Source organism: Hemiscyllium ocellatum, chromosome 17 (genome assembly GCF_020745735.1).
Source record: "Hemiscyllium ocellatum isolate sHemOce1 chromosome 17, sHemOce1.pat.X.cur, whole genome shotgun sequence".
Taxonomy (NCBI): Eukaryota; Metazoa; Chordata; class Chondrichthyes; order Orectolobiformes; family Hemiscylliidae; genus Hemiscyllium; species Hemiscyllium ocellatum.
The window spans coordinates 2,672,908-2,693,597 of record NC_083417.1 but is presented as its reverse complement, the minus strand read 5'-3'; the positions used below and the strand labels follow the sequence as shown (position 1 = coordinate 2,693,597).

General features: G+C 43.7%; 1 protein-coding gene across 1 annotated transcript in view; it reads left to right on the top strand.

Annotated features, from left to right (window-relative positions):
- Nucleotides 1–20,690, top strand: part of pepd (peptidase D) — a 168,311-nt gene that overhangs the window by 73,092 nt on the left and 74,529 nt on the right. The window contains exons 8-9 of the mRNA XM_060837549.1: nucleotides 756–831; nucleotides 4,136–4,182. Coding sequence (XP_060693532.1) covers nucleotides 756–831; nucleotides 4,136–4,182 — 123 coding nt within the window. The remainder of the gene's footprint in view (nucleotides 1–755; nucleotides 832–4,135; nucleotides 4,183–20,690) is intronic.

The window sequence follows — 20,690 nt, the reverse complement described above, 5'->3', positions numbered from 1 at the left end:
CTGTTTCCCCCCCACCCTCCCCCGGCACCATCAAGCACTTCCAGGACAGGGACTGCACGGGGTTAGATACAGAGTAAACTGCTCTTTACATTGCCCCAATCAAGTATTTTAGTTGAAAAATAGATACCAGTGTACTCAGAAATATCCCAATGGCTGTCAGATAATGTGGGATCAGAGGGTGGGGTCTGTTTAAACAAGGCTAAATTCAATACCATTTAAACCGACATTGTCCCTGTGTGTGAGTGCCCATGGAATAAACTCCTATAGGGTGATGGTGACAGCAAATATTATTGATTCATTCAAATACAAACTAGATGACCTTCATTGAGAAAATAATATTCCACTGACACAGAATGGGAGTAGTTTGAGAGCTGAGTGACGAGCGTTGCATGCTGGGGAGTTACTTGTGAGGCCTATGGTTTGCAGTCTGTCTGCTGAAGGCTGCTTCACCCGGTCAGAATTTATGATCGACTTATTGATTAGCATTGATTACTGTGATTGGTCAATAACACCATTTCCATTGTGTCCTTCAGGGCAGTCAAACAAGAGCCTGATGGAACTAGGATCTTTTGATCTTCCAAATATTGCACTGTTCATTATCCCTGTAACATTGCTGAGAATGTCTTACTGTCAATATGGTGATTATTGCTGCATACTAAAGGAACTGTGATGTAAAATACTGGCTCAGAATGATAATAATTGATTTGTTTCTCCTTTCTGTCCACTACCCACCCACCCCCCCATCCCAAAAAAAGCCGAGTGATAAAGACAGACATGGAACTGGAGCTCCTGCGTTACACTAACCGCATCTCAAGCGATGCGCACAAGGAGGTAACACTTAAATATTCTCCAACCTTTCATTTGGATTAGTCAACTGTATCCACTTCTTGAGCACTTATAACCTGTCTGAAAGCGGTGTCTGAAGGTCGAAATAGAGTTTGCATTTAAAATGGACACCAATAAACCCAAGTGACATTTTGGGGAAGCTGCATCTGGAGAGGTTGACAATGTGGAAGTTGCTGCTGAAAGCATCTGCTGTGCCTCGTGTGGATGACAGAGTTAGGGGGAAGACAGAGAAAAACACAGAATAAACAAACAGTCGAAGGAGTGGTTGGTTGGGGGGAGGGCTGAGAGGTCACTGATGTGGAGCAGCAGTACTACAGACAGAGCATTGAGGTAGAATGGCTTGTTTCTGTGCTGTAGACGCAATGTGATATAACTCTGATCCAGACACTAGCCAGATCGGGTACAGTGCTAGTTTATATAAACTCCAATCTTAGTCTGCTGAGGGGGTAAATCCTGTGTTAACCCAATTCTGAGTCTTTTTTAACCCAGCATCATGTTAAGATTACATCTGTTTGTTTCATTGTTGCTATTCCAGACAATACTTTAATATTCCAGCTTTGGTGGAGTGGGAGAGTGGTTTATTACACTCCAGTGACATTGAATTTGCAGTTTGCACACAGCCTGTTTGCTCCATATCAGTCTCTCTCAAGCCTACCCCATCTCACCTTTCAGCATACAATTCTGTCCTTTTCTTCCCTCGTGTTCTTAAATTTTTTAAATGTATTGATTTTCATAAAATGTCAGAAGTAGGCTGTCCAGCCCAGTGAATCTACACTGGGTTCAAAGAGCAGTCCAGTTTGTCCCATTCTGCTGTGTTTCTGTTCCCCTTCAAGTTTTCATTCTATTCCCTTTTTAACAGCTGTAATGGAATCTGTATCCATCACCCTCTCAGGCAATCCTTTCTAAATCCTGGGCAATTGCTGCATAAATGTATTTCTCCCCATGTTATCTCTGGCTGTTTTACCAATCAGTAGTCTGTCCTCCTCTTATGCATGCAGGGGATGTGGGCGTTGCTGGCTGGGTGAGTATTTGTCATCCATCCCTGATGCCCTTTTGCAGCTGCCTCCATGAATTACTTTGGTTTAGATATACCCCCAGCACCTCAAGGGAAGGACTTCTAGGCTTTTAACCCAACAACAGTCAAAGAGCTGCGATATATTTCCAAATCAGGACGGCGAGTGGTTTGGAGGAGCCCCTTGTCCTTCTGAATGGAGGTGGTCGTGAGTTTAGAAGGTGTTATCTGTAAAGTGTTATTGACCCTTAACCATTGAAAATAGTTTCTCTTTATTTATCTTGGCTGAATGCTTGACGATTGCAAGCACCCCTATTAAGTCTCCCCTTCTCATTCTCTGTTCAAAAGAGACCAACACCAGACTCTTCACATTAACTGTAGTCCTTTGTCACTGGTCACATGTAAGTAAATCTTTGTAATCTTCAAAAGTAACATAAATGCAAGGACTGAGTACAATAATCCAACTGTGGCCAAACTAGCTTTGACACAACTCCCAATTGTAGTAAAGTTTTACATTCTTACCATTCTGGGTGAGGTAGTGTCCCTTCAATTCCTCCTTTGATTTTTATTGTGCTGATGTTATGTTTATGCTTTAGATTCCTTTACAACTGGAAATGGTGATTTCACAGACATTTTGGGAAGATGAGAGTCAGAGCAGCATTGTTTTTCTATTCTACCTTTATAGTCTTTGAAAGTGACAGTAATATTTGCTGTCCTTTGTGTGTTCACAAGCTGCTGCTCTGCTTTTAGGACAACAAACCCTTTTAAGAAAGAAAGAGCTGGATTGCTCTGGACTGCCAGGCTGTTGTCCTATTGATTTTTAATTGCATCATTCCACGTGAGTGAGTGAACATCTTTGTTTTAGAGGTGCAGCGAAGAGAGCTGTGCACAAACCTTGCAAAATCAAACTGACATCTTGCTGTCCCTGAGAGAATTCAGGCTATTTTTTGAAATGACCACAAGTGAAACTTCAAAAACAGCTTGTAAATTATTAAGATTGTACACTCGGGGAATAAAATGTTTTTCACCTTGACAAAATTAAACTGTTTTCCCCTCTTGTGGAAGGTTTCTTGAAGTTGCCACCACCTGTCTGTAGCTGATGAGTAATAGTTTCCTGCAGAAATCGTTCATCTGAACTGTCAGGGATTGAACGGAGATAGCAGACGTGAAACTTAACAGTGCTCTGTACTTGATGCAAATATTTGGCAGGACATTTGTACCTGTCCTCCAGGTCTGTGTGTGTGTGTCTGTGTGTCTCAGTTGGAATGTTTGACTCTGGGATGAATAGAGTTTTGTTGAGTAAAGCTGTCCAGGAATATGGAACAGAAATGAGTAAATGGAAATGGGGTGCAGATCAGCCACTGAATGTGGTGTGCCCTGGCTGAATGGCCTGTTCCTGTTGCTGTGTTCAGTATTCAGATCCAATCATGATGAAAGAGCACTTTTCAAGTTAGAATCATGAAGTCCAGCACATGTGGAGGCCATTTGGCCCACTGTACTTGAGCTATCCCTGAAAGTGCAATCTAATTAGTTGTATTCTCTCTGCTCTTTCCCCGTAGCCCTGCAGATTTTGAGTGTTCATTGTTTCCTTTTGGAAATTGCTGTTGAAATTGCCCTTTCAGACACGCCGCTAAATAACACTCTCTGTTAAAAAACACAAAGTTCTCCTTTCCCCTGTGGTTCGTTCTCCTTAATGGTCCTAGTGACCACATCCTTTGGGGGCAATTGTTCCAGACCTTTCTGATCTCGGGATATGATTTCAAGCTTGCTGAATCTAGTTACCAGACAGATGATGAGTCTGTGCTGTTGCCTTTCTGCCCTGCTGGGCATGAACAATCCCACAGTACGAGTGGAGGAGAATGGCATTGCTCTCCCAGTTTCCAGTCTAACATTCACTCCAGCAGGCAATACTACACCTTCCCTATCACTGCTCTGTGAAAAAATGAGTTTCACTGAAAAAGCTGCGCTGGCTGTACTGTGAATTAATTCATTGACCTTGAAGCATTTGGGACTTTCTAAGAACATGAAAGGCAGTGAGTTCTTTAATGGGATAAGGTCTGACTGCTGACTCTGACAGTAAGATTATTGATGTTTTCAGTCATGGGATGTGTTGGTGATAGACAGAAGCAGTGTGCAAACCTTTCTTCTAACCACTCATGCAAACAAAAAGTGAGGAGCTAGTAATCCTATTAAAATCGTACCTTTGATATAGAAATGCTGTGAAATCCTTCGAGAAGTACTGATTTACACTTGTTTTACTTTCTCTCGATATTTCAGGTAATGAAGGCTGTGCGAATTGGGATGAAGGAATACGAGTTGGAAAGGTCAGAACATTTCACGCTATATTTTCAGAGAATATTAAAATATTTCCTCTGTTCTTTTGCACACCTGGTTTGGGAATACTGTTGGAATGAGAAGCTGCTGGTGATGGGCCAATGAGGTGGTTTCATAATTTCAGCATGAACCAGAGCGCAGCTACGGGCAAGGTCCAACAGTGATTTATTTATATATTCCCACTGGTTTACAATTGGTAGTTCACTGGTGGGAATCATTACTTGTGTCTTGATTTTGATTTATATGTGTCAGATATGTTGATGAAAAAAGGCTTTAGGTGCAAATATTGTGCAAATTGAGATCCCCATTACTGATATTGAACCCGCCCTTATCCTACCCTGCTTGACTCTCCATTTATCCTCCATTCAGGCTACAGTGTAGGCTTCAAAGGTTGTGGGATCATTCCAGAGATTGTGAGATGACTCCAACCTAGTCCAACACTTGCACCACTGTATGCAGGGAATGCTGCATGGATAGGGGATGGCATACTTTGTAAGTGACATTAAACAAAATGGCCATCTGTTCAGTTATACATGACACGTCCTGCACTGCTTTTAGCAAAGGCAGAGGAGTTTCCCCCTCCCACCCCCTCATTATTAATTATTCAACCCTTTTCAGTAGATCTGGCTCTGTACCTCATTGCTGTTTTCGTGATCTTGTTAAGGACTGAGCAGAAACCCTGTTTAGTATTTTGTGGTTAAAAATCTCACAACACCAGGTTATAGTCCAACAGGTTTAATTGGAAGCACGAGCTTTCGGAGCGACGCTCCTTCATCAGGTGATAGTGGAGGGCTCAATCCTCACACAGAATTTATAGCAAAAATTTACATTGTGATGTAACTGAAATTATACATTGAAAAATTGATTGTCTGTTAAGCCTTTCATCTGTTAAAATACAGTGATAGTTTAACTTCTTTCATGTGTAAATCACAAAACCTTTTTTAAAAGTTGCATTCTTGGGTTAGCTGCTAACAATGGTGATAGCTAGACAATATGTTCAAGGTTTTAGCCCCCTGTGTTCTCTGTCTATGACCTGATGTTTAGATTGATTCTAATCTAAAAAGTGCGATAACAGAGTTTTACATAAATTCATGCAGTTTTTGAGCTCAGAGTTCTACATGAATGTATACAGTTTTTGAGCAAAGTACAATGTAACTCTGCAAGTACAAATTCACCCACAAAATATATGTGTGCATGTGGGTCTTTGTCTCTGTGTGTGTGTGTGTGTGTGTGTGTGTGTGTGTGTGTGTGTGTGTGTGTGTAGTGCAATGGTGGTCACCTGTAATGTGACATAAACCCAAGGTCCCGGTTGAGGCCCTCCCTATGGGTACCGAACTTAGCTATCAGCCTCTGCTCGGCCACTTTCCTCTGCTGCCTGTCCCGAAGTCCACCTTGGAGGATGGTCACCCGAAGGTCCGAGGCTGAATGTAATGGACCGCTGAAGTATTCCCCAACTGGGAGGGAACCCTCCTGTCTGTTGATTGTTGTGCGGTGCCCATTCATCCATTGTCGTAGCCTTTGCTCAGTTTCCCCAATGTACCATGCCTCCGGGCATCCTTGCCTGCAACGTATAAGATAGACAACGTTGGCTGAGTCACATGAGTACCTGCCATGTACAAGGTGGGAGGTGTTCCCACGCGTAATAGTGGTATCTATGTCCACAATCTGACGCGTCTTGCAGCGCCTTCCATGACAGGGTTGTATGGAGCTGTATGGACCCTGGTACACACAGACCCCCACACACACTCCCACACTCACACATGCACCCCCTCACAGACTTAAGACACTCTGTGCGTACGTACACACACACACACACACACACACACTCGCTCTCGCTCCCTACCCCAAATAAATACACAGACCAACAAAGATCCACATGCACACATATATGTTGTGGGGTGAATTTGTACTTGTAGAGTTACATTGTACTTTGCTCAAAAACTGCATGAATTTATGTAAAACTCTGATTCTAATCTAAAAAGTGAGATAACAATCTAAACATCATGGCATAGACGGAGAACATGGGGCCAACACCTTCAACATATTGTCTAGCTATCACCATTGTTAACAGCTAACCTGAGAATGCAGCTTTTTAAAAAGAAGGGTTTTGTGATTTACACATGAAAGAAGTGAAACTATCACTGTATTCTAACAGATGAAAGGCTTAACAGACAATCAATTTTTCAATGTATAATTTCAGTTACATCACACTGTAAATTTTTGCTATAAATTCTGTGTTACGATCGAGCCCTCCACTATCACCTGATGAAGGAGTGTTGCTCCGAAAGCTAGTGTGCTTCCAATTAAACCTGTTGGACTATAACCTGGTGTTGTGTGATTTTTAACTTTTGTACACCTCAGTCCAACACCGATATCTCCAAATCAGTATTCCTTGGACTGTGTGTTTTTGATTAGAGTGCTCCTTTTCAATTCTGATATCCAGTTTCCGAGAATACTTGGGTTTTTCTTTGTTCTACTTGTTGACAATAGACGTGACGTGTTTGCTAATGAGTGACTTGCTAATTAAAAGCCAGAGCAGTTAGAATAACAGCACAAATGCCTTCATTCACGATCACTCCCCCCCTCCCCCGCCCCCCACCTTCGCTTCCCTGGAAAAAGCTGCTGATTGGAGCCCATTGCTGCACCATTAATGGGGTGAATGTGGATTTGTGCTGCACATCTGGCTGTGGAATAATGCCCTGAATGTTGATCATTTGCCTGAGCACCTCATGCTGCGGTTGATAAGGGAGATGATTAGGAACACTGGCTCAGTTTTTTTTTATTGTTTTCTCTCCTGAAGTCCGGCTGTGGCCAGCATTCAGTTCCACGTGATCAAGATCAATGTAGCTTTTGAAAATGCAAAGCATGAATCAGCTGTGAGAATTTTAGATTTGGGTAAGGCTGACTTTAATGAGATGAAAACAATGACTGCAGATGCTGGAAATCAGATTCTGGATTAGTGGTGCTGGAAGAGCACAGCAGTTCAGGCAGCATCCAACGGGCAGCGAAATCGACGTTTCGGGCAAAAGCCCTTCATCAGGAATAAAGCTGCTCCTTGGATGCTGCCTGAACTGCTCTGCTCTTCCGGCACTACTGATCCAGAATGACTTTAATGAGAGACAGACTGTCCACTGTAACCTGGAAAGATATGCTCATGGGTAAAACAACTGAAGGACAGGGAAGGATGACTAAAGAAACATTTAAAGCGACACAAATATATCCCTGTGAGGGGAAAGCTCCACTTCACAGAAGAGAACAGCCATGGACAATTAAAAAAAGGGACAGCATAATACAGCCATAGGGTCATACAGCATGGAATTGGGCCCTTCAGCCCAACTCATCCATGCCAACCAGCTTTCCAAAACTAAACTAGTCCCATTTGCCTGTGTTTGGCCCATATCCCTCAAGGGGAAAGTGAGGACTGCAGATGCTGGAGATCAGAGCTGAAAATGTGTTGCTGGAAAAGCACAGCAGGTCAGGCAGCATCCAAGGAACAGGAAATTCGACGTTTCGGGCATAAGCCCTTCATCAGGAATGAGGAAAGTGTGTCCTGCTGGACACTTTCCTCATTCCTGATGAAGGGCTTATGCCCGAAACGTCGAATATCCTGTTCCTTGGATGTTGCCTGACCTGCTGCACTTTTCCAGCAACACATTTTCAGCCATATCCCTCAACCCTTCGTATCCATGAACCTGTCCAAATGCCTTTTAAATGTTGTAGTTGTACCTGCATCTACCACTTCCTCTGGCAGCTCATTCCATGCACACTCCATCCTCTTCGTGAAAAAGTTGCCTCTCAGATCTCTTTTTTTAAACCTTTCACCTTAGACACACATTCTTTAGTTCTGGATTCCCTCACTCTGGGGAAAAGACCTTGACTATTTACCCTCTCCATGCTGTCATGATTTTATAAACCTCTATAAGGTCACTCCTCCGTCTACAAATGCGTCAGGGGAAAAAACTCTCAGCCTATCCAGCCTGTCCTTATAACTCAAACTCTCCAGTCTCAGGAACATCCTTGTAAATCTTTTCCGCACCCTTTCCAGTTTAATAACATCCTTCAACAGCAGGGCAACTAGAACTGTATGCAGCACACCCAGTGTGGCCTCAGCAATGTCCTGAACAGCTGCAATATGATGGCCCAACTCCTATACTCAATTCTGACTAACGAAGGCAAATATGCCAAGTGCTGTCTTCACCACCCTGTTTACCTGTGAAACCACTTTCAAGGAGCTATGTACTTGAATGCCTAAGTGTCTCTGTTTGACAACATTCCCCAGGGCCCTATCGTTAACTGTTTAAATCTTGCCCTGGTTTACCTTACCAAAATGTAGCACCTCACTTTTATCTAAATTAAACTCTATCTGCCACTCCTCAGCCAATTGGCCAGGCAATCAAAATCCCATTATGCTCTTTGCTAACCTCCTTCACTGTCCCCCTATGCCACCTGTTTTGGTGTCTTCCACAAAATGACTATGCGTGCTATATTCTCATCCAAATAATTTATATAAATACAACATAGAGGGCCGAAGGGCCTGTACTGTGCTGTAATGTTCAATGTTCTATGTTGAATGACAATCAACAGTGGACCCAGCACCAATCCTTGTGGCACATGGCTGGTCATAGGCCTCCAGTCCGAACAACAGCCCTCTACCACCAACCTTTGTCTCCTACCATCAAGCCAATTTTATATCCAGATGGCTAGCTCTCCCATGTGATTTAACCTTACTGAGCAGTCTATCATGAAGAACCTTGTCAGAGGCCTTGTTAAAGTCCACATAGACAACAGTTACTGTTCTGCTGCCTTTAATCATCTTGCTCACATTTCAGAAAACTGATTTCCCACGCAGAAAGCCATGTTGACACTTCCTAATCATACCTCCCTCTTGAAAAACATGTGAATCCTTTTGCTCAGGATCCTTTCCAACAACCTACCCATCACTGACATCAGACACACCGGTCTGTTATTCCCTGGCTTTTCCTTGCGGCCTTTCTTAAATAATGACACAACATTAGCCACTCTCCTGGCTTCTGGTACAAAGAAAGGACTTACAAAAATGTCAAAAAACAGCACAGGTCCTGCCGAATGGGAGAAGTACAAAGGTGAGCAAAGGACAGCTTCTAAGACCTACCAAAGGGTTTATGAGAAAAAACTTAGCAAGTCCATCAAAATCAAAAAAAGAATTGTTACAGTTACATAAAGGGAAAGCAGATGATCAGGACCAATGATGACCCACTAACCACTGAAAGTGGGGATATTGTCAATGACTATGGGGAAATGGCAGACAAGTTGAATAGATACTTTGCCTCTGTATTTACAATAGAAATGCTGGTAGATAAACTATTCCCACAGATTGGGGATTCTAAAGCTAGGGGGCACAGTCTGAGAATTAGGGCCACATTGTTCCAGCAAGACGTTCAGACTGGAGCCCTCTGGCCAGTGGTGTGCCGCAAGGATTGGTGCTGGGGCCACTGGGCCCCCACATGGTGGTAGAGGTTTAGAACTGTCTTCCATGAAAGGCAGTTAATGCAGGATCAATTGTTAGTTTTAAATGTGAGATAAATATTTGTTAAGCAGAGGTTCAAAGGCTAGAGTTAGGCTGGAGATCAGCCATGATCTTATTGAATGGAGGAACAGGCTCAAGGGGCTGAATGGCCTCCTGTGCCTGCATTCCTCTATCCCTTTGTGCCTCAACCAAAGGCATCCTTCATGGATGAACTGGCAACTTTGGCCTGGCAAGAGATTTATTTTAAGTCCTGTGAAAGTCTGATTCTCGAATGCAATGTTGTAATCTCTAAGAAACAGAGACCCAGGAATCAGGACAACTGTCAGCTGTGGTTTAACACAGACCGTCTCTTTGATCATGAGTTCAAAACTGACTCCTGTGACCGAAACCCACAGCTCTAGACAGATCTGCTCAGAGTGGTACTGAGGAGATGCCGGCTTTTGGATGGGATTTTAAACCAAAGCCTCTACTACCCCACTTAGTGGATATGAAAACCCTCAGGGTATTGTTCTGATCGGGAGGCCAGTGGAGGTGGATATCTCCAGGCTCCAGCCAATGTTTATCCTTCAATCAACTTTAGTTGATGGGACGGCAAGCTCTTGTAGCTGACTGAGGGAGGATCCCAGGTTGCTGAGTGCTGTGATGGGAGAGTGGACTACAGCGGTTTAGTTGCTGTGTTTCTTTAATAGAAATAGAGTGTACTCCCACCAGAGCCAGTTTACAGAACCTGTCGCCGCTCAGTACTCTAGTTTGCAGCCTTTCAGCTCTGTTCAATTCTCAGTTGATTGTTGACTGCTGATAGAATTGGGAGGAAGTAACACAAGGTGGAGTCTCAGGGTCACAAGGGAATTGAATGACAGTGTTCCCCTGAGACTCCACCTTGTGTTACTCATGTCTCTTCTGATATCCATTTAGTTCCCTTTACAGCCCGGGAGGTTGGCATGTCAGTAAAAGGAGGGAACAAAGAAATTACATTTCTGTAGCATCTTTGGTGAACTTGGGACACTTCAAAAGTGTTTTTATAATAAAGTAGTTTTGGAAGTTTGTCAGTAGTGATGTCAGAAATATTACAACCAATTTGTACCCACAAGCAGGATGTGATAACAATCAGATAGTCAGTGTTTTAAGTGTTGGTCCAGAGGGTGATGCCCACAGACCGAATCCTTGCTGTCCTATTGTAATGTTTGGAGGCTTTGGTTGGACGTGTTGCTGTTGGTAGGGAGAGTTTGCTGTTTCAGAGAGTGGAATAGTCTAGCTGAGGAGAGATCCAGGAGAGCAGCGTTATGGTTAAGAGTGCAGTAATGCACGCTGTTTTACTGCATTAGTGTTCATAGAATCCCAGTTGGGATCATTGCGGAAACAGGTTGTTCAGCCTGTTGAGTTGTCTGGACCAACTCTGAGTATTTCACCCAAAAGCCAAACCCACACCCACCCCCTATCCCTGTAACCCCACATTTCACATGGCTAACCCACCGAGCCTGCCCAGCTCTGAACATTAGGGCCAATCCACCTCGCCCCCATATCTTCAGACTGTGGGAGGAAACTGGAGCACCCAGAAGAAACCTACACAGACACGTAGAGAATTTTCAAACTCTACATAGAAACCACACAATCGTAATCTGGAGATTATTACCTCAAGCAATGTGCAAATTGACATAGGATAGATAAAATTATGGGAGGAATAAGCTAATGGGGCCCTGGCACCAGTCCTGGGGAAAGAGAGCTGTTGTGTTGAACCGTGCTCTGACCAGTGCATAACCAAGTTTGTCGATGATCCTGTAAATTAACTAGTGGAGAGAGGATCCCATTGAAGGGAATTTGAAACATCAAAAATAAATGAGAAAGCCCAGGTGTTCAGGGTAGTGAAAAAGCAATTGTAATGAAAGTGTGACAGGTGGGGTGGAAAATAACAACAGAAGACTGCAGCAGAATAATGGTGAAAATGGCGAAGGTTAAGGAGCTTGACAAATGCAGCTTGCATTCAGGTATCAAGGTAGATGATTGACACAAACTGGAATAAATCATGACAGCAAATAGGGGATAGCTATTAAGAAGACCTGGGTTACAGGGTGGCCAAGACTGAGAATTCTGTTCAAGGACATTCAGTATTCCAGAAGGTTAACACAAAGGCCAAGGTGGCCTGGTCACTTTCTTATTAAAGGCAGGTCTGATAGTGTGGTGACTAGTGATATAGGTGCAATACCAGATGTGATTGGGTAGAAATAAGGAATAACAAGGGAAAAAAGCCATAGTTGGATGCTGTCTGTAGGCCCTCAAAGAGTTACCTCACCGCAAGAGTTGAAAAGGATGGTGCTGAAAAAGCACATCAGGTCAGGCAGCATCTGAGGAGCAGGAGAATCGACGTTTCGGGCATAAGCCCTTCAGGACATTCCTGAAGAAGGGCTTATGCCTGAACCACTGACTCTCCTTCTCGGATGCTGCCTGACCTGATGTGCTTTTTCAGCACCATCCTTTTCAATTCTGACTTTCCAGCATCCACAGTCCTCATTTTCTCCTGGTTGTCTCACGGTATGGCAAAATATAAATCGGGAAATACTGAAGGTGTAGAAGGACGCCATAATTGTCATGGGTGGTTGCAATCTGTGTTTGAACTTGACAAATCCGAAGGGCAAGGTTGACATGGAAGATGAATTTGTAGAGTGCCTCAGGGATTATTTCTTTAGAACAGTATATACACAATCTATTCAGAAACAAGCTAATTTAGAACTAGTAATGTGTAATGATGGAGGATTAGTAAGAGACCTTGCAGTTAAGAATCCTCTGGGACGTCCCAATCACAATGCAGGCTGTCCCTGGGGTATAAATGGGTTCTCTTCTTAAATATGCTCGCACGTTGATTTGTATGCAAATCAGAACACGATACAATATAAAACAGCCATTCACAAGTATCTGCACACATCTGCATATCAGATCTTTCAAATTAATATTAATGTGTTCTTGTTCATCATTACAAGCACTCTTAAGTCAGATATTCGTAAATCAGGAACCCTCTGTAGAATAGAATGTGAAATTCAGTTTCAGGGAGAGTTAACTCTGATCACCAACCAATGTTGAGTGTGTGTTGCTGGAAAAGCACAGCAGGTCAGACCTGAAACGTTGATTCTCCTGCTGCTCGGATGCTGCCTGACCTGGTGTACATTTCCAGCAACACACTTTGACTCTGATCCCCAGCATCTGCAATCCTCACTTTCTCCTCCACAAATCAATGCCTACAACTTCCATGGGGCCAATTACAAAGGTAGGCAGGAAGAGCTGTCTAATGCAGGCTGGAAAAATAGACTAAGGGGAAAGTTAGTTAGGGGAAAGTTAGTTAGGGGAAAGTTAGTTAGGGGAAAGTTAGTTAGGGGAAAGTTAGTTAGGGGAAAGTTAGTTAGGGGAAAGTTAGTTAGGGGAAAGTTAGTTAGGGGAAAGTGAGGACTGCAGATGCTGGAGATCAGAGCTTAAAAATGTGTTGCTGGAAAAACGCAGCCGGTCAGGCAGCATCATAGGAACAAGAGAATCGACGTTTCGGGCATAAGCCCTTCTTCAGGAATAAGGGGAAAGTTAGTGTCAGACATTCAAGCAGATATGCCCTAACTCTCCACAAACATTTATTCTGGTCAACAGGGACTCCATGAGATGGGTCGGTAAACGAAGGTGATGGAGGAGAGTATCCAGTTAATATAATGTGGCAAAACCTTGGAACAGAGGGTTAGAAAATTTCTTTTCGATAACAGCAGCTGATAACTAAAAATCTAAGTGAGAGAAAATTGATTGTGAAAGTAAAATGGCAAGAAGTATCAAAACAGCCAGCAAGCATTTCCACGGGTATCTAAAAAGAGACCAGCTAAAGTGAATGTGGGATGGAGGTGGTCTCAGGGAATTAATAACAAGAACAGGAATGTGGCAGCTAATGTAAACTAATACTTTGCATCTAGAAACATTCCAAAGATAACATATAATCAAGGTGCTAATGACAGCAAAATATCTTGGAATAGTCTCTATTACAAAGGACAAAGCATTTGACAAACTAGTGAGCCTGAAGGCTGCCTGGCTGTATCCAAGGGTTTTAAAGGAAGTGGTTGCAGAGATCATTGGTCAAAATATTTCCAAACTTACTGGGTTCCAGGAGGGTTGGAAAGCCATAATTAAACATCTCTATTCACAAAGGGACAGAGACAGAAAACAAGAATTTATCAGTCAGCCTAACATCTTTTGTTGGAAAAATGCTAATGTTCATTATTAAGGAAGATTAAGCTCTCTGAAAAAGCTTCATGCAATCAGAATTGACTTGCTTTGTGCAAGGGAAGTTCTGTTTGACTAACTTACTCATGTTCCCTGAGGATACAACAAGCTGAGTTGATAAAGGGGAACTGGTAGTTGTATTGTCATTGGATTTTGAGAAGTCATTTGAGAAGATGCTACATAAAGATTCATTGTGCAAGATGGGAGCTCACGGTGTTGGAGACAATTGAGGATTGGTTAACAGTGTCTTTTTCAGGTTGCAAAGATGTAACTAATGGAGTGCCGGGGGGATCGGTCCTCAGGCCTTTACCATCTATAATTAATGACCTGGAAGAGAGTACAGAATGTAATGAATCCAAATATGCTGCTGATAACAAAGGTGGGAGGGCACGTTGTGATGAGGAATCTGCAAGGGGATAGAGAGAGATTGAGTGAACATTTAGCAGATGGTGTTTCATGTTGGAAAGTGTGAGCCCATGTGTTTTGGTTGGAAGAATAAAAAAAACAGAATATTATTCAGATCAACCCCAGAAATATGTAACACACAGGCATCCAGGTGTCTGTGTGTGGGGGACAAAAAAATAACTGTCAGTGCAGCAACTAATTAAGATGACAATGGAAGTTTGGCCTTTCTTGCTCAGGGTTTGGAAGTTAAAAAGGAGAAATCTTGTTATAATTGTACAGGGTGCCCTGTACTGGCACCTGGACTACTGTGAATTTCAGGAAAATGTACTGCTATTGGAGGCAATTCAAAGGAAATGGACAAGCCCGATTTTTGGTTAGAGGGGTTGACCTATTACAGCCATTAATCAGGTTAGGCCTTTATTCATTTGTATTTAGAAGAATGAGAGGTAAGATTTTATTTTGATACATATGAATTTTTGAGGATCAGTGTTGGAAAGATGTTTCCACTAATGGGTTAATCTCAAGCTATGGAACAGAATAAGGGAGCACTCATTTAAAACTGAAGGTATTTTTCTGAGGGTAGTGGAATTCTCTCTACCCCAGAGAGTTGTGGAGGCTACATCACTGAAAGTATTTAAAGGGATGGCTAGATTTTGGAACGATCGGTGAGTTAAAGTCCACCGTGAGCTGCACCGAAGAGGTGCTGAGGTCTGTCATAGATCAGCAACGATCTTGGTGAGTGACACCAAGGCCTAGGCCTGACCCTCCAATCTCTAATGTTTTTATGTCCTTGTACATGAAGCACATGGTGCGGCTAGCAATTGGGGAGGCAAAGGATTGGAATGGAAGAGCAAGTTAGTTTTATGCTGCATTTGTATAACTTTCGATCCAGTCAGTACTCCTGGAATGCTGTGCACACCTTTGGGTTACTGAGTTCAGGGTCAGGGCTGGTGAAGCTTCCCCTCGGATGATTCCTGAGTTGATTTTTGAGGAGAGTTTGAGTATAATCCTCTTAATGTCTGGAGCTGATAAGAATGTGAACGGGTTTATTTGAGAGTTCGACAGGGTAAATGCGTGGAATTATTTCCCAGTTTGAGTGCTATCATCTTTTGGATAAGGGGTAGGCCAGTTAATCCTAAAATGAGGGTTTTCTTCACTCAGGGTCATGGGTCTTGGGAGTGCTGCACCTGAGGGAGCGCTGGAGGTCTCCTCATGAGTATGTTTATGACTGACATCTACACAAATTTTAAATACTAAAGGAATTGTTATGCAAGGATAGATTAGGAACATAGTTAAAAATTAAACAACACCAGATTATAGTCCAAAAAGTTTAATTGGAAGCACTAGCTTTCAGAGCTCTGCTCCTTCATCAGGTGATAGGAGCGGCGCTCCGAAAGCTAGTGCTTCCAATTAAACCTGTTGGACTATAACCTGGTGTTGTGTGATTTTTACAGCCCAGTCCAACACTGGCATCTCCAAATCAGGTTAGGAACATGGTATTGTGTTAGAAAATAAGACGTGACTTTACCAACTGATGAAACAGGATCAACATTCCTCTCTTACTCGTTCAAAGATATGGGTGTCACCATCAGGGCCAGCAATTATTGCCCAGGAAAAGGTGGTGGTTTGGTGTTGCCTTGAACTGCCTCAGTCTCCGATGAAGGATGGAAGATTCTGAAAATCCTCATGGCTTGAGTATTTTTGAGCCTTTTATTGTTTTTCAGTGACTGCTTGTAGTATGTCAGCCATTGGAGGATCTAACTTGGCCCATAACCTAACCCCTACATCGATGTCAAGTGGTGGATTCAAATTCTATTCCTTATGAAATGAAGGCAAGCATTTCCAGTGCAGAACTGACTAGCGGCAGCGCTGAGGGTGTGCCGCACTGTCGCAGGGCCAGCGCTGAGGGATTTTATGTTGCTGGCCAGTAGACCATTCCTCATACTTCTGACCTGCACAGTTGAATATTGAAGTTCCATGGCAAAGTGCATAGTTATCCTGGCCAGTATTTGTCCCAAAGTCAGCAATAGAGCTTTCATCTGGTTACTGATTGCTGTTCTTTGTTCCCTTTACATTCAAAATGGCTGCCAGATTTGCATCAGTGTCAATAAGATGTCTCTTCAAAGCTGCTTTGCACTTTTACACTGGTCCTTGGAATGATATTCTCTGCTATTTTGTCCTTCACTACATAAACGTTTACCCAGCTGAGTGTTCACTTGTGCCTCTGCCTATGACCATAATGTAATCAAAACAAAAATGTTGGAAACATTCAGGTCAGTATACTGTGAAAAACAGGAGTAGTGTTTCAGGTTGAGGGCTTATGATTAAATGTTGGATCAGTGGTGCTGGAAGAGCACAGCAGGTCAGGCAGCATCTGAGCAGCAGCAAAATCGACGTTTCAGGCAAAAGCCCTTCATCAGGAATACAGGCAGTGAGCCTGAAGCATGGAGAGAGAAGCTACAGGGGGGTGGGGGTGGAGAGAGAGTAGCATGGAGTACAATGGGTGAGTGGGGGAGGGGATGAAGGTGATAGGTCAGGGAGGAGGGTGGAGTGGATAGGTGGAAAAGGAGCTAGGCAGGTAGGACAGGTCATGGGGACAGTGCTGAGCTGGAAGGTTGGAACTGGGGTAAGGTGGGGGGGGGAAGGGGAAATGAGGAAACAGGTGAAGTCCACATTGATGCCCTGGGGTTGAAGTGTTCCGAGGCGGGAGATGAGGCGTTCTTCCTCCAGGCGTCTGGTGGTGAGGGAGCGGCGGTGAAGGAGGCCCAGGACCTCCATGTCCTCGGCAGAGTGGGAGGGGGAGTTGAAATGTTGGGCCACGGGGTGGTGTGGTTGATTGGTGCGGGTGTCTCGGAGATGTTCCCTAAAGCGCTCTGCTAGGAGGCATCCAGTCTCCCCAATGTAGAGGAGACCACATCGGGAGCAACGGATGCAATAAATGATATTAGCTTATGATTAAAGTTCATGCAGTTGAATTGTTAACTCTTTTTCTCTCTCCTTGGAATTATCTGACCCACTGAAGATTTCCAACACTTTCTGCTTTTTAATCCCTGTTTAATTGATGTTGTCTTTTGCTGACCTGACCCTTCTGCTGTGAAAGCAGTTTTTCTTTATTTCTTTAATAAAAATCATTCACCATTAGGTCTCTCCTCCTCCTTTTCTCTAATGTGGACACACCCAGATTCTGCAGTCTCTTCACATAATTGAAGTCCTGCCTGCCTGAAACCAACCTAGCATATTGTCTTTGCATCTTTTCCAAGATGTTGACATCATTTATGAAACGTGGTGCCCAGAATGGAGTGCAGTATTTCAGCTGCGTATTGGTCTGTTTGGTTTCACCTTGCTGCCTTCGAGTGTGTGTCAAGGAATCACTGTCTGTTCTGGAGAACTTCCTGAAGTATTTTGACATTTCAGCTGCCAGTAGTGATTTTTTGTGATTGAAGCAATCTATTAGAGCCGAGGCAAGAATGTTGTTGATAGATGAACAGAATTAATTGAATGCGTTAACCACATAAAGCTAAATCCACCATGATTAATTGAACATCAGACGTTATTCTTGCTGCCGGGGTCAGAATCCTTTTAAGGCTGATTGACAGCCCCTCATTACTGATTTGGAATACATTGAAAATTAGTCGACAGGATTGTTGTTCTCCATTTGATTGTTTTGTGTATCGTGGGAGGGTTAGATTATGACTGCAGTTTAGTAAGAGCAATTAGTATTCTTGAGATTTCAAACCTTTACCCTGCTGAATAAACAGGCTCTGTACAATTATAGACTCAGTAACTCTTACATTGCTGAATCAACAGTGACTGTATACACTTATAACATTCGTGACAGTTGACTGAATGAAGTGATTTTGTGTTATGTGGTGAGTGACCTTTACCTTCCTGAATAAATCAGTAAGCTGATGGAAAAAATGCATTTGGATCATTTTTCACACAATTTCACTTGGAAGAATTTATGAGCAGCCATTATTCTGTTGACAAGTAGGGCAGTTAAGACTATTCCTATGAACAATAATGAGATGAGCAATTAACAAGTCTGTGCATGTGGTGTTGGCTGTCAGTGCACTCCCAGATGTCCCTCCAATCCAATCTCTAGCTTCAAAGTGAGCAGATTGTGTCACTACATTTTAATTCAGTTCTACTCTGATGGATTTTGGTCTACCATGACTCAAAGTTATTGTACAGTTCAGTTTAACTAATTACAGGATTGGATTAGTTCTTGTATTTGGGATCTGTTTTTAAAGCTGTATGCTCAGGATCTGTAGAAGGTGACTCAGGGCTTCGCTGTAGATGGTTAAGTACATTACAGTGTGGGCCGATGTTCGGTTGGTTAGTTACTTCCTTATTCCAATCCTTCCATCAAGTGACTCTGTACAATCACCACCTGTTTCACTGAACAGCTGAAATGTAAAATTCACTGACTACGGGAAATCAGAAGGGAACACAATTAGCAATCGTGACAGCTTATCAATTAACCAATCGTGACAGCTTATCAATTAACCAATCGTGACAGCTTATCAATTAACCAATCGTGACAGCTCCACAAACCTCGTGTAACCGAAACAGTCACCATAATGCAGCATGTTCATGATTAACCAGTTCTTCTGTTTTGGTGATATTGGGTTGTGGCAGGGCACAGATTTTCTATGATTTCAATGACACAGAATGGAACTATTCAGCCTATCATCTCCATACTGGGAATGGAGAGCTCGCTAGTCTGATTCCACATTCTTATAGGAGAAAGTTGGCCTCCTTCTTCAAGGACCGCAGATTCCCCCCGGACGTGATCGACGATGCCCTCCACCGCATCTCTTCCACTTCCCGCTCCTCCGCCCTTGAGCCCCGCCCCTCCAACTGCCACCAAGACAGAACCCCACTGGTTCTCACCTACCACCCCACCAACCTCCGTATACAGCGTATCATCCGCCGCCATTTCCACCACCTCCAAACGGACCCCACCACCAGGGATATATTTCCCTCCCCTCCCCTATCAGCGTTCCGCAAAGACCACTCCCTTCGTGACTCCCTCATCAGGTCCACACCCCCCACCAACCCAACCTCCACCCCCGGCACCTTCCCCTGCAACCGCAAGAAATACAAAACTTGCGCCCACACCTCCTCCCTTACTTCTCTTCAAGGCCCCAAGGGATCCTTCTATATCTGCCACAAATTCACCTGCACCTCCACACACATCATCTATTGCATCCGCTGCACCTGATGTGGCCTCCTCTATATTGGGGAGACAGGCCGCCTACTTGCGGAACGTTTCAGAGAACACCTCTGGGACACCTGCACCAACCAACCCAACCACCCCGTGGCTCAACACTTTAACTCCCTCTCCCACTCAACCAAGGACATGCAGGTCCTTGGACTCCTCCATCGCCAGATCATAACAACACGACGGTTGGAGGAAGAGCGCCTCATCTTCCGCCTGGGAACCCTCCAACCACAAGGGATGAACTCAGATTTCTCCAGTTTCCTCATTTCCCCTCCCCCCACCTTGTCTCAGTCGATTCCCTCGAACTCAGCACCGCCCTCCTAACCTGCAATCTTCTTCCTGACCTCTCCGCCCCACCCCACTCCGGCCTATCACCCTCACCTTGACCTCCTTCCACCTATCGCATCTCCATCGCCCCTCCCCCAAGTCCCTCCTCCCTACCTTTTATCTTAGCCTGCTGGACACACTCTCCTCATTCCTGATGAAGGGCTCATGTCCGAAACGTCGAATTTCCCTTGGATGCTGCCTGACCTGCTGCGCTTTTCCAGCAACACATTTTCAGCTCCACATTCTTATACTCAGTCTGTAGCCCGATGGCTATTGAACCAGACGTGTGCGTTATCTTTAAATGTGTTCGGAGTATCTGTCTATTACCCTTTCTGGCAGAGTTGCGTGTCCCTTCAATCTTCTGTGTGACAACATCTTTCTTCAGCCCCTCCATAATCCTTCCACCAATTACTTTAAATCTGCACTTGCCAGTTTTTGACCAGTCTGCTAAGGGAAACCGGTTGCCGTGTTTACTTTATCTATGACCCTGTAAGAACTTTATACGTTTCATTCAGGATCTCTAATTCTTCTTTGTTCTAAATAAAATGCCCTCATTCTATCCAATCTTTCCTAAACTCTGAAATTCTCCAGTGCAGGGCACACCTCCAGAAACCACCTCAGCACCCTCCCCGTTGTAATCACAGCTTTCCTGGAAGCAGGTGACCAGAACTTGACACAGTACTCAAGCTTTTATCAAACTAGCATTATATACAATTCTTGGATAAACCTCCTGTTTTTCCGATAGGCAGAGTTCAGGAGCACAGCAAATGCTTTTCAGCGTACTATATCTG